The following is a 14,646-nucleotide window of genomic DNA, read 5'->3' on the forward strand; positions in this document are numbered from 1 at the left end:
AGCTTACATGCTGTCTTCTGCACCATAAGAGTTAGTCCTCAGGGAAGAGGCATTCAGGTCTTTTCCTGATTAGTGGTGTCTGGGCCCTCTGAAGTGCAAGGTGTCTTCAACAATAAGGACTTACCTTCCGCCTTCAGGGGGCAGCCAAGCGCAATAGCAATAGACTGTGTGTTTGGGGAGTCTCTTTGAGAGCCCTGACCAACAACTCAAAAGAGGTCTTCTCATGTGTGGTGTTGCAGTTTTTGTTCAATGGTCTTTGCTCTTGGAAGGAGCATTGCCAGCCAAGATGAGAAAGTTTTATTTAAGTCAGAATGCATGTGTGTGTGCATAAACTAATAATATATATGTATGTATATATGTATGTCCAGCTAGACTGTGGCTTGATTCTGGGTTTTTTGTTGTTGTTTTGCAGGGTTTTGTTCGGTTTTGTTGTTTACTTGTTTACCAAGGTCCTCCCCCATTTGTCTTCTCTGAAACACTGATTTAATAAATGTGGGTGTCTGCCATGAAAAACTCCCATAGCCCCTCTGCAACCACAACCCTGGAGTCTCCCTGACCAGCAGTTTCCGGTTTGGTTAATAGCTTGGTGCAGCAGGGTTTTGACTGGCTTTCAAAATATTCTTTGTGCATGTGCCTCTCACGCTCCCCCAGCCCTCTTCCTCCTCCTGCAGGCAGGCGCCTCCTCCTTTTGACAGTCTGCAGCTGGCCAGAGCTGCTCTGCCCCTGCTGTGAGTTGGAAGGTGCCCCAAAGAGTAAGGTGCAAGACCTTTGAGAAGGAAGTGGGAACACACTCGGGGAAGAGGCTGAGAAGCCTGATGGGGAACTGTCTACAGAGGAAAATCGGGTGAGTTCTCTTTCTGGGAGAGCAGGGACCTGGCCCGGTGGTGAAAGAGAAAAGGAGGGCTACTCTTAGGGTGAGGGGACCCGGAAAGGAGTGTGACAAGAATTCATCACCTCCCGAGCCGCACACCAAGTGACTTTCTTGCAGTTTTACCTCCTGCAGGAGGAGAATGGTTGAAATGTCTCCATCTCAGGGATGCTCTCAAGGACTCTTGATGTTCCTAAATATGTTCATGAGCATCCACCCTTTCGGGGATTCTTTATAAATTTAAAATAAATAAACTGAATAAGCCACCATGAGGCTTCAGTTGGTGCATTTACAAGCAGGTTAAGGAGGGTCATGTCATTAGGGAAAAGACTTACCTTCCTGTTCCTGGACCACTTTTATTTTGTTGTTTGTTTTGGCTTTGGGGATGGGTTTTTGAGACAGGGTTTCACTGCATAGCCCTGGCTGTCCTGGAACTTGCTCAGTAAACTAGGCTGGCCTCGAGCTGGGATTAAATGTGTGGGCTACCACAGCAGGGCTGTTCTCCTCACTTTAAATGGAAATAATAGTGTAATCCTACCCAGAGGTGCCTAGTGTGGATGGCAGCTACCTGCATAGTCCCTGACAGAGAAGGGTTCATTGATGGGAGGCTCATCTCGGTTTTCAGATCATCATTTTCATTCAATCAAAGCAAACACACGTAAAGAAAATTTCTATCACCAGAAATAAAGGAATTTCTATGGTATGAAGTGAGGTGATCTAGAGAGAGTGAGCTGGCAGGGCGTCTTCCCGGATTGTGCTTGCTGCTGTGGTCTCACATAGCATATGAAGGGGAATATAGAAGAATGAGGTCCTGCAAAAACATCACTTACCCAAGGAAACTTGGGATTGTCTGTGTAGTTTTCTGAGAGCCAGCCTTACCTGAGTGTTTGCCGCGGTCTCTCTTATATCTCCTCCACTTGCTAATGGCTTTCTATAATTACTGTCTGCCGTTATATCTCTCTGTGAATGCCGCTAATGTAAGGATTGCCTTTTATTTTCCCACTCTTTGATTTGGGAATTCCTGCCTCCTGCCTTTGTTCCTGGCACACAACAGGTGCGCAGTAAGTGCTAGATGGACGGCTGGAAGCATCCCTGAGGAGAGAGGAAAGAAAATGTACATTAGTATAGATGAGGATGTAGTGATGGATGATACACGCGCACTTCCATGTCTCAGAACTTTGCTGCGGGATTGTGTTGTGACACTGACGTATATTTATTGTGAGAGAGATGAAAATATAGAGATACAGGTAGGAGAAGATGGAATGAGCTGGTGTTCACACTAACAGTTACAGCGTTACATATACAGTCTTTATTAACTCCTGTATCCATCAGTCATTTGTATTTCTTTACCTAAGAAGAGCCAGTAATGTCTTCCTTCAATTTTTGCTTGGGGCTTACTCTATTTTGTTTCTAAAGTGAAAAGCCGTTTGTATTTTTTAAATGAGCTTTTTTCATAAATATGTAAGAATAATAATTTTCTACTCAGTGGCTAGAACATTTTAGAGCTGATTGAATTCACTCCGGAAATCACTTGGGTGCCTTTCATAGCAGTCTTTCCTTACCAACTCACACTCTCCTCTCCTCGTGTGGCTTTAGGAATTTACATTTAGTCCTATACATTCAAGTCCTATACATTCAGCCCGTGGTTCAGATCTCATTGTGTCCCTAAATAAATTCCCCAGCGTCCTCATTCCCGGGCTAATTGAAGTTGTTGTTTTACGTCACCTGGCGTCTCTTGTCCATCTTTCCTGTGGTACCCATATGGGCACACTCCTTACCATGACTCTGCAGATCGTAGGATGAAAACCATCTCTCCCCACAAGGAGAGCCCAAGGTCTTGGGACAAAGATCCTAGAACAAACTGCCTAGATTTTGTCCCCAGTTCCCTTGTTAACAAATGATGGGACAATAATCTCAACCAGTGGACTTCCTCTGAAACTGAATGGAGTCTAGCACATAGAAAGGCGGACTTATACTAGAAAGTACTCACCACGTTTGTTTCTCCACACCCTCAACTTCCAGCAAATGGAAAAAGAATGACTAAAGAGACATCTAATCCAAACAGGGAATGAACTTAATTATCTTTATTTAATGTTTATTCCCCTTCTACTCTCCCTTGTTCTCTGGATTTCTAGAAAAGATGGTGTCTCATAGAAGCCATTGCTTGCGTGCAGCCCCTGAAACTGTAGCAAATAGAGATAAAAGGGAAAGGCTCCGGCCTCTTCCTGTGCGGTGGGTGGCATGTTCATGCTTGTGATGAGGACTCTCAGACATTATCTTAAGATTGTGAGTGTGGGCTGCTTCTCTAGTGATAAAGGTGTTAGATCTGAAACGGGCTATGTCCCGTGCTTCAGGAGGGGAAATGAATAAATGCCAAAGCAATGAAGGAAGTGGTAAGGCGGCTCCAGGACTACACATACACAGAAGAAATGAAAAGCTTGGGTAAAAACACAAAACTATAGTGGAAATTATGGGAGAAAACACATGGGCCATTTCTGATATTTCCGTCTTAGGCGGCAGCTGGACACTCAGGAGACACATTGGAATCTGAGACTCCAAAATGCCAAGCAGAGGACACGCAGGTGAGAGTATAGGCTACCCCACTCCTCAGGAAGAAAAGGCCTGTTAGGGCTGGGGCTACACATTCTCACAGTGGAGACCCAGTAGCAGCCACAATGGTAATCAGTGTGAAGACACTAGGAAAGAAAACAAGACTTCCCCACATTGGACAGGGGACATCCTGCTATTCTAAGAACTGTGTGTATCCTTGGCAACAGGAAATCAGATGCTTAGGTCCCTGGTACAACTTGAAATAAAGATCTGAAATCCTGTTGTCTCTTTGTTTTTGGAATAAAGTACCTTTGTACTCAAATCTCTACGTTGGCTTTGTCATATTAAGCTTCAAGCTCCTATTTCTGAGCTCAATACATTCTCCCATGACACGAAGTTGAAAGGCCTGTGGAGAGGTGCTTGTGTTTATGCCAGTGCTGTGGAAACTAATACAGTTTCATGCGTCCTTCCTGGGTGGCCTTTTGAGTACCTAGTTTTAAATAACTCCTAAGGGAGGAATCTTGCAATGCACAAGCTTCTCAGGTCTAAGAATTCCAAATTATGGCAAAATCCGTTGTTCTATAACCTACAGAGTTAGCAGCCATTTTCACAGTGTTCCAGGATGCACTTTTGAGAGAGGACCAAAAAAAAAAAAAAAAAAAAAACAAGACTATGTTTGAGGGAAGGATGCTAAGATCCTTCCCACCCAAGGCTGCATATCTTCAGTGCAAGCTGAGAATTCTGTATCTCGAGGGGATCACTGACCATCTGTTAAAGCACCTACATCACAGGATGGGAAGGGGAGAGAAAGAGAGGGGGGACAAGGACAAAGGAGAGAGAAATAATGGACTTAACGACAGAGTCCTCATGAAAAAACAGGCACTCGGGATTGCTGGCGTCCCTATGATGTCACAGAGGTTTGTGTCTCTAATTTGAGGTCACAGTACAACCTTTCTTGTGCTACCGTTTCTGAGGGAACTCCAGGGATCGTTTACCAGAGGGCACATTTTATTTTGCTTACCTGAGCTCTCCTTAAATCAAGACACACATATTAAAATGCAAGAATGCATTGCCAGGAAATGTATGAAAGAAGGAAAATCTCCAAGTCACTTTTGCAAATCATCACCTTCGTCTGATCCTCAACGGCTTCATGAAATAAGTAGAACACATACCCTCATTTTACAAATTAAATTGTGGCTCAATTTTTCTTTAGAAGTAAGAGTATGAATCCAGTACCTCACAACTCTACCCTCCGCTATCATCTCAGCTCCATGCTCCCTTAGTGAACCTGTTTTCTTAGCCCTGGGCCGATTCAGGAGTCTCCATATGGTGCCTTTTAACGAGAGGAGCAGAAGAGGAATGCAAATGATTTACGGGGCACAAAGGACACTAAGGGTGACCTAAGGAAAAGAGCCGAGCCGTGGCCATGCCCCAAGGTCTCTGATAGCACACAGAACCCAAAAGCCATCAAGATGTTCACCCAAGCTGGTAGTCATAGCCATGGCCACGGGTTCTAGCCAGCCCTTTCTGTGCTCCTTCTGAGGGAACTACTAGGGAAGTTCACGTGGGGGGGGGCACATTTTTGAGTGCTATTTTCCAAATGTCTTTTATAATGCAGCTGGTACCTGTAGTGTGTTAAAGGGGTTGCTTTTATGATAAACTCTTTAGGTAGTCAGCTATCCCTCCAATCCAGAAAGAAGCACAGAGCTTTAGACTTCATCCTAAATGCCTGACTTCCAAATAAGTTTCCCAATTTCTGCTGTAAAAATCATAAGCTTTCGTACTTAGCTATTCCATTGGAATCTGGGTAGCAGATCTAGTGGCTGTGCTCACAGCTACTCGCTATAGCTTCAACAAATATTTGTGGAAAACAAATTTGCTGTTTATCAGATAAAGTGCCATACATTGGTGACAAAAACCGTGATGGGCAAGACGAATATAGTTCTCAATCTTGTGAAGTTCACATTCTAGTGAAGGAGATAAACATGTGATTAGTCTGTTAGAGTGGAGGATGTGTAGGAGAGATTAGAGAGTCAGAGTTCAGTGACATCCTCTGGAGATGCTGTTTGATCCAAACAAAATGATTTCTCAAATGTTTGCATACTCGTACCTTGATTTTCTGGTGATAACTCCATTGAGAGGCATCAATTAATTCCCTGGAATTGTGAGTTTTAAAATTTTTTGTGTCCCTTGCGGAGAATGAGACAGGAAAGCTTGACCCTGCTTAGAAACTGATGGCGTCACAACCCTATGTCCAGTTCACCCAAGGCGTAAGGATAGAAGCAGCAAGGGGAAAAAAGTCATTGTTAACAAAGTTCCAGAAAGAAGACTCATCAACTTCCTATCACTTCTCTCAGTTATTCCAGATGCTGGAGTTGTTGCCACATCGTTGAAGGGTGTCTTTGCCTTCCTTGGTAAGTGAAGCACTGCTCCTATATGGTACCTGTGAGCTCCTACCCCCAAGCCAGGTACCAAACGCAGATAAACCTACTGAGAGCCAGTCAAGGGAACAGCGTCCAGAGTGTGGTAAGAATCAAGAATAATTGTTTCATGGGTGGTAGCCTCTTCTCACATGGGTAAGCCTCAGGTGTAAGAACGAAACTGCCCATTAATACTGAGAGTCTTCGCACTACAAGTTCCTTGTATAGAAGCACACGTCTCTGCCTTCTGCACGGTTTGTAGTCCAAGTGATAATTTGTTGTCCAAACTGAGACACTCTGGAAAGTGAAAGGACTGCTAATATTAGCCTGTCACCACTCCATGAGTGATAGAAACATTAACCAGACTTAGCATAGCAGACCCGGGGCAATCCTGATAAGAAATTGTGTCTTTGCCCACTAGATGACAATGGGCTCCCATCATAATTCCAGGGGGTCCCCTATGCAGTATACTTTAATGGGAAGTGTTTGGTTTTTGTTTGGGGGGTCACACGTTAGGCTTGGGATTGAAAAATGCCTACTCCTCCATTTGATAAAATATAAAACATATATATATATTTAAATATAAAACAATATATATTTGATAAGATATAAAACAAAATAGAGCTTTGTGTCAGAAATAGTCTCCAAATATATAACCTCTTAACACCACATAAGCACATATCAGATTGCAAAATATGGACAGAAAAGAGGGGTTTACTTCTACATGACAGCATCTTATATTTTTCCTCTTTCTTATTCTTTCAATCCTATTGTTGAAAGAGGTATTATAAAAAGAATAAGAACTACCAACTACCAATGATAGAAATTGAAGTTTCATAATATAATATTTAAGGCTTGCTGAATATTAAAACAATCCATCTACATTCTTTTCTTACAGGAAAAACCTAAGCACATTTAAAGCCAGACAGGAATCCCCAAAGCAAAGTAAGTCATTGTTTTGTTTTGTTTTGTTTTGTTTTGAGATAGGGTTTTTCTATGGAACAGCCCTGGATGTCCTGGAACTTTCTCCACCTCCCGAATTCTGGGATCAAAGGTTGGCACCACAATGCCCAGCAAAATAAGTCATCGTCTCCCCATCATTTTTACTCTTGATGGACTTACATTTTAAAAATGACCTTTCTTTGTACTTTGAAGACCCTTGTTCACTATGGACTTCTGTAGACTACTCTAGCTGTTCCTTGGCTGTCTGACTGCCAACACCCTAGCCCCACCCCCTGGAGTCTCCTCCCAACCTGAAATTCATTGAACCTATTTTCTTTCTGCAGATGAAGAGATGACTTCAGCTCCTATGCAGGTAATAAGAGCTCTTCTGATCCCAAGATGGAAGAAACACTGTAGATGCCAGGGCGGGAACCCACAGTTATTTGCAGAGCCCGGTGGCAGGGACAGCAGCAATCCTGTTGTATAACTGACTGGAGAGAACTAACATTTGCTGAGCACTTTGTTGATGATGGGCCATATACTGAGTGTTTGACAGACATCTCATGGAGCTGTCTCAGCTACACATACTGCTGTATTACTGTTCGTCTTCTCACTTCCCGGTTACTAAGCCTGAGTTATAGTCTCTGAATCCAGACCTCTGAGAGATGGCACAGCCAGCATCCAAACTCCAGTCCCGCTCCTGCCCCAACATGCTTTACACTGTGCGTTGCTGCCTTTGATTTTTAGCTCCTGAGAATCCACCATTAGTGAGACCTTGTCTTGAATTATTAATACAGTAATCTGCAAACAGGGAGCCGGTGGGTGTTTTTCAGTGTGTCAAGAGTGCTGATCTAGCATGCAGGAAGCCTTGGGTTTGATCCCAGGACAGCATAAGCTGAATGTGGTGACATACATGTCCCCGTGGCACTCATACGATAAAAATTAGAGGACTAGAAGTTCAAGGTTATCCTCTGTTACATATTGACGAATACATGAGACCGTATCTCAAATGATGACTACAATAATAGTAATGATCTCTTGATGAGTAATTAAATATTATCTAACCCAGTGTTCTATGACCAAGAGAAGCACACAAGGTAGCCAAGGGTCACTAGGGAACATGTCAAAAAAAGACACACGAGCCGGGCGGTGGTGGCCCACGCCTTTAATCCCAGCACTTGGGAGGCAGAGGCAGGCGGATCTCTGTGAGTTCGAGGCCAGCCTGGTCTACAAGAGCTAGTTCCAGGACAGGAACCGAAAGCTATGGAGAAACCCTGTCTCGAAAATCCAAAAAAAAAAAAAAGACACACGAAGTTAGCTATATACTTTGGGTGACATGAACACTCCATCTTCTAGTTTAGTGCTTAGAATGCCGCTGCAGCCATTTAGAAAAGATAGCCATGAAATGGAGGAAGTGGTGGTGGAGGAAGGCAGAATCTCCCCCATCAGGCCTGTGTGGTCACTGAAGTATAAATGGAATGGAAAGAGGTCAGCTCTTTATGACGACTCTCCTTTGACCTGCAGGACAATGCTAGCCAGATGTACACAGAGGAGTTATGCTATGTCCTTGTTGATCACAAGGCCCTTGGAGGAAGACCGCCAGGCAACTCTGCTGAGGGGTTCTATGAAAATGTCTCCAGCCAGACTGAGAGACGCAGAGAGTCTTCAAGAGAAGCAGAGACTGAGTATTCCGTTCTCCGTTTTTCTCCCACCCCTCAGTCGCCACCTTCCACAGAGGATGAATATGAACTTCTTGTGCCCAGCACACTCCCGTCTCATGCCCCTCAACAGCCACGGCCATTTACAGCTGCCTTTGAGACTCACTTTTCTCATCTAAAATGATGTGACTGGATTAGAGTTTGTTTAGCATTGACAGATCAAAGGAGGAGTTAGGGACTCTGTTTGATGACAGATAAACGTAGGGTTTGGGGACACTAGTTGAGAGAGTCATAGGGTATGATGATCCTTAGCTTATTTCTTCTGGAGGACCTTAGCGGGGCAGACTGCAAACCACAAAGCCTTATATAGAGACTGACAGTGGCCAACATTCAAAAATTAGTCAGTTGTCTTGAGCATCAGTCTTGTTTCTAAGTGATGTTAAAAATACTCTGTGGTAGGAAGGGTTCCCTGTATCTACACCTGGGAGTACCGTAAGAGGCTCCTCTCTTCTCATTCAGTTCTTATAAATTATCCTCACAACTGTTTTCTGAAGCCAGGGGAAGCTTACTCCTCATGTTACATGTCCCCAGGAGGAATTCCCTCATCATTGTGAAATTTCAGCTCAGCATCACTTGCTACGCAATTTGCAATATTCCTTTTACTTCATGGTCCCAAGACATGTCCTACTTGGTGTGCTTTCCCTCACGGTCCCAATGGCTTATAATTTCCTGTACGATTATTGTTAATATAATTTTAAATTACATTTTCAAACACCAAATTTCCCCTCACAATTGTTTTCCTTTTACGGTGCAGGAAGTCATCTCCAGAACCCCATCCATGCTAGGCAAGTGGTCTACCATGAAGAGAGAGTTCAAACGCCTCCACATACATCTCAGAAGAATCTACCCTGGTCTACAGAGTGAGTTCTAGGGCAGCCAGGGCTACACAGAGAAACCTTGCCTCACAAAACAGAACAAAACAAACAAACAAACAAGCAAAAACCTCAGTAGAATCACCACAGTATCAGAGAGTGATGGAGGAGAAAGGCCACCGACAAGCCTATGATCCCTCCATCTTTTTTTTCTGACTGGGAGATCATAATTTGCCCAAAGGTACTTTGTTAGCATTAATGCAGAACCTTATTCTAGCTTCTGAGTCTATGTTCCTGCTATATACTATATAGAGTAGAGTCAATTTCTCCATAACTAACCCAGAATGTGTGAATGTCCACATGGGGAAGATAACACACACACACCTTCTCCATGAGTACCTTCTGTGCCTCGCTTCTTTATTTTTACTCAGTTTTTCTTTAGAATTTCTGGAATTGCATCTACCCTACATTAGCCAATTCTGCATAACCAGCAGACAGACCAAATCTGACCTGCCACCTGTCTTTGGAGATAAAGGTTTACTGAAACATGAGCCACGTTGATTTGTCTGCCTACTGTCTATGGTTGCTCAACCGTGGTAGAGTTGATTTGCAACACAGACCAGGGCTTTGCAAAGCTAAAAATATCTTTAATTTAACCTAGTCTGGATAATTTTGCAGACCTTTGCCCTAAACAAGCACAGTTTGTGATTTACTTGAAATTTACTAGGTTTGGTTATTGAGGCGACCCTTTAGGAAGAGATATCAATGAAATGGCGGGAACATATGAAAACACAAATGAGATGTGCGAGACTAAAGCAATTATTAGCAAATTAGACTATTTCTACACTCACACCTGCATCCTCAAGGTGTTATTGTATTTACTTCACGGCCACTCTCCTAATTTTAGGGTTGCTAAAATGACAAGATGTTTGTTGAGACAAGCTCTGGATGCTATGTATTTAATAACTGCTCTGTTCTCCAAGCTGAATAATTTTCTGCTTAAAACGTCACAAGGCATTAGGGAGGCAGCTCGGTAGTAGGATCCTTGTCCAGCATGGACAAGGCATACACACACGCACATGCACACAAATAAATAGCTAAGGGAATATAAAGCAGCCCTAGTGGCCCCCTGAGAGTAAGCACAGCCGCTGACCGTCCTCTGCATGAGTTTGCTGAGCCGTAAGCCGGTTGATCCCCTGCAGCTGAGGAGCTGACCAGATCCCAGTGCCTTGGTCTCTTTTAACTCCCTTCTTCCAGTGATCTTGCACACAGAAGCCTAACTTTAGACTTTGGCCAGAAGTCCCTTGGGTCGCTCTACAAGATGCAGCACATGGCTTGTGGGAAGCAGTGTGGGCCAGAGACTCAAGATTCAAGTCTTCGTTTCTTTTCTGCCTCTGCCTCTGACCCACTTAGTTGAGGCTCAGTCTGTTGCACCCACACATTGGTGGGGTACACCTGACATATGGTCACCTATTCTAGTTGGCTTTCTACTGCTGTGATAAAGCAGTGGCAAAAATCCATCTGGGGAAGAAAGGGCTTATTTGGCTTATATGTGCCAGTTGTGGTTCATCAAGGCTGGAGCTTGAGGCAAGAAATAAGGTAAAGGTCTTGGTGGAATCTTACTTCTTCTCCATAGCTCTTTTAATTTGCTTTTTATACAACCCAGGAACAGCCGCTCAGGGGTGGCACTGCCCTAGTTGTCTGGGCATCATCAATCAAGGCAATGCCCCACAGACATGCTAATCGGTCAAGCCGATGGCAGTGATTCCTAAGCTGAGGCTCCCTCTTCCCAACTGACTCTAGTTTGTGTCAAGTTGATAAAAAATAAAAAAATAAAAAATAATAAAAAAAAGACTAACCATCATAACATTTATTAAAGACTCAGAGGAGAAACTATAGTAAAGGAATAAAGCCTAGAGCCCCCAACTTCCCTCAACAGATGGCTCTATGTTAGAGTTCTTCACGTGCATACCACACCTTTGTGGCTGGTAGGTGGGGAAGATATTCTCAGTACAATACTATAAGCTGTATTTGTTTGCACCTCATCCAGTGAAGCACTATCTGTCACCCAAACGCAAATATCTTTTATCAGGACCTCACTAAATCTAAATGAAGAGACGAAGAAGCATGGCTGTATGGTAAGCTAGAGGGACTGCACACCAGCCTGTCTGGACGGAAGAGTCGCTGGGGGGTTTCAAAACATCTGCTATGGATGCAAATGCAGTAATAGCTCAGGGAGTAAAAGTGCTTACTGGGCAACCCTGGCAACCTGGGTTCGATCCTAGGACTTCACAGTGGAGGTGAGGACTGATTTCTGAAAGTTGTCCTCTCTCACATACACACTCAGACACACATACACACAAACACACAGACACAGAGAGCTCTAACTGGACTTAGCACGTTATCAAAAATAGCATGAAATGGGTTAGATTATGCTGAAGAGTAGAAGGGGAAAATGGGGGTAAGAATTTTATCAAATGTATGGGGTTTTTTTGTTGTTGTTTTTTGGTTTTTTTTTTTTTTTTTTTTTTGGTTTTTTGAGACAGGGTTTCTCTGTGGTTTTGGAGCCTGTCCTGGAACTAGCTCTTGTAGACCAGGCTGGTCTCGAACTCACAGAGATCCTCCTGCCTCTGCCTCCCAAGTGCTGGGATTAAAGGCATGAGCCACCACCGCCCGGCTCCAAATGTATGTTTTAAATTATAAAAAAAAAAAAAATCCTAATGGCTACCACAGGCTGATACCACTGCCCTTTTCCACACATTTCAAGATTTCTGATGAAACTGTGTAGCCTTGCAGAAAGTACACACCAATATAGATGTGTGTGTGTGTGTGTGTGTGTGTCTCGCTTACAGAATCCCTGTTCTTGAGAAAGAAACTGAGGCTGAGTTTCTAATTTACTTTTTCAAGTCACAGCTATAACGAGAAATGCCCCTCCTTTGTTCAGGGCTTCAAAGAGCACACAGAAAATGGAGAGAGCCGCCGTACAAGCCATGGCAGGCTTTGTGGTTTCCGCTCACATTCACGTTAGCACCTATAAATAAACTCCTATTCTGTGAATAAATTCTTATTTAAAACAGAAGAAAGAAATAGGAAAGGGCGAAAACAAGGCAGGAAAATGTACCAGTGACAAATTCAAATGCTAACATGATTAAAACGGCCTCTTAAATCTCTCAGGATGGAGGGTATGGGGAGGGGTGGGATGGAGGGTGTGGGGGAACAGAATGGAAAAGCATGGGGGTAGGGGACAGGATGGAGGGCATGGGGGAACAGGCATGGAAGGGTAGAGAGAGGGGCAGGACAGATGGGAATAGGTGGGGAGGACTAGGATGGCAGACTAGGAGGGGACAACTGCATTTCCAGGTCACCAGAGGAGCCTACAGGGCAAACGAGATTCTCTCTTGCTGCACGTGGGTGACCCTTTTCCAAACCTAGCCTTTGAAATTCACGCATTTGACTAAATCTGAAGATATACTGGTTCAGCCAACTATTAAATGGATCAATATAAATCAATCCGATTCTTCTGATCTTTTTATTATCGATGTCTGGAGAAATGCCACAGCGTCATTTTCATTAGTTTTCTGCAGCCCGATGGCTACATCCGTCCATTCTTCTCTTCCCCCATCACTTGTGTCCGTGACAGATTCTCTGATGCTAACCAAAGCTGAACTGAGGATGCCCTCAGGGCAACCACCAGGATGGGTGGCCACTCATCATGGGTGACTACCCAGTGGGCTAGGCTTTGTCTTTCACAAACTGTAGGACCATAGATGATCTCTCTCTCCCTCTTCCTCTCCTCTTTTCCTCCCCCCCATCCCACTCTCCAGGCTTTGGCTTCTAGCTATAAAATGTGGATCTGATGTTGTGGATCATCGTCAATAAACACAGAAAAGACATTAAAGAATGCACAGAATACAGAATGAGGAGAGCAGCAACAGGGTCAAGGACTTTATCTCATGGTGGGAGAGAAGGGAGAATGGGATACTGCTCCCACTTTGAACTCTGGGTTCATGTCAAGCATCTGCATCTTTTAAATAGGTGCTGGAGACACAGTTCAGTGGTACAGTGCTTGTCTGACATGTGTGAGATCCTAGGTCCAATCCCCAGTACAGCAAAGAAACAAACAAAACCGTGTTAACTTTATCAGTCTAATGGGCAAGCCAGGCTTGGTTGCCCACGTCTTTGATCTCAGCACTCAGGAGGTGGAAGCAGGCAGATCTCTGTGGGTTCAAAGGTAGCCTGGTCTACCAAGTGAGTTCCAGGACTCTTACACAGAGAAACCTTGTCTCAAAAAACAAAACAAGACAAATGGGCAAAGGACAAAGGACAAACCTGCTTGTTCAAATCTCACTAGCACTTCGGGGTCAGCATGAGTCTACTTCTCACACAAAGTCTGCAAGCAGATGCCACCGGCCATTCTTTTCTCTGACCCACAACCCTACAGTTTGTCTGTATGGTTTACAGTTAAACCTGGCTATATTTTCTCTGCTGTTTCCTGTTTCATACACACAGATCCTGTTTCTCTAATAACATTAGCAACTTCTTTTCTTTTTTCTTCTTCACTGGTATCATCTATGCATGCACAAAACCATATGACTCACATCTACCGGTGGCTAGAGAGACGGCTCAGTGATTAAAAGTGCTTGCTCCTCTTGCAGGGGACCTAGGGTCAGTGCCAGCGCCACTGTGACTTTCACAACTGTCTACAATTCCACTTCCAGGAGATTCGATAACTTCTGATCTCCTCGGACTCCTACACACACATGGTGCACATACATACACTCAAGCACAGATTCATAAATAAAATAAATAAAAAATTTAAAAGATAAAAATTATCTTTGCAAGAAAATTAAATTGCAAATCTATAAAGGTGGACACCTGGCTAGAAGTTTTGTTGGGAGCAGGACAAGTGTTTCTACCCATAGCTAAATGACTTCCTGAAAGCAGCAGCTTTTCATCCTAAATCCTTCAATTATTTTACAGGTGCTTGTTGAACCTTATGATGCACTGGGCATTATTCCTATCATTAAGATATGCGGTGACTGCAAGACTTGCTTTCTATAACAAAACAATGCATATGTGCACGGGATTGTTTTTACCAAACATCTTCGTATGCTTTAGCCACCCATAATGTATTATACCCAAAAGCCAAACTTTGGAAAGTCTTCTCTAGGGTCAAATGGTCAAAATCAAAACTAAGTTATTTTTATCCTAGTTTCTCCTGGAAAAACAAAAGAGGAACAAAACCCAACCCCATCTCCATACATGGACAAACCCATCCTTCCAGCCCCAGCCAAGATGCAATTTCCTGCAGAAAAGATTTATTTTGGTTCATGGTT

General features: G+C 43.6%; 1 protein-coding gene across 1 annotated transcript; it reads left to right on the top strand.

Moving 5' to 3' along the window:
- The first annotated feature begins 756 nt into the window (after nt 1-756).
- On the top strand, nt 757-8,788 carry Gcsam (germinal center associated signaling and motility). Its single transcript, XM_057765978.1, has 5 exons — nt 757-844; nt 5,776-5,832; nt 6,737-6,783; nt 7,125-7,153; nt 8,305-8,788. The coding sequence occupies exons 1-5, from the start codon at nt 816-818 to the stop codon at nt 8,620-8,622; spliced, it is 480 nt and encodes a 159-aa protein (XP_057621961.1). The 5' UTR covers nt 757-815; the 3' UTR covers nt 8,623-8,788.
- Nucleotides 8,789-14,646: the final 5,858 nt, after the last annotated feature.

Source organism: Chionomys nivalis, chromosome 3, assembly GCF_950005125.1.
Source record: "Chionomys nivalis chromosome 3, mChiNiv1.1, whole genome shotgun sequence".
NCBI lineage: Eukaryota > Metazoa > Chordata > Mammalia > Rodentia > Cricetidae > Chionomys > Chionomys nivalis.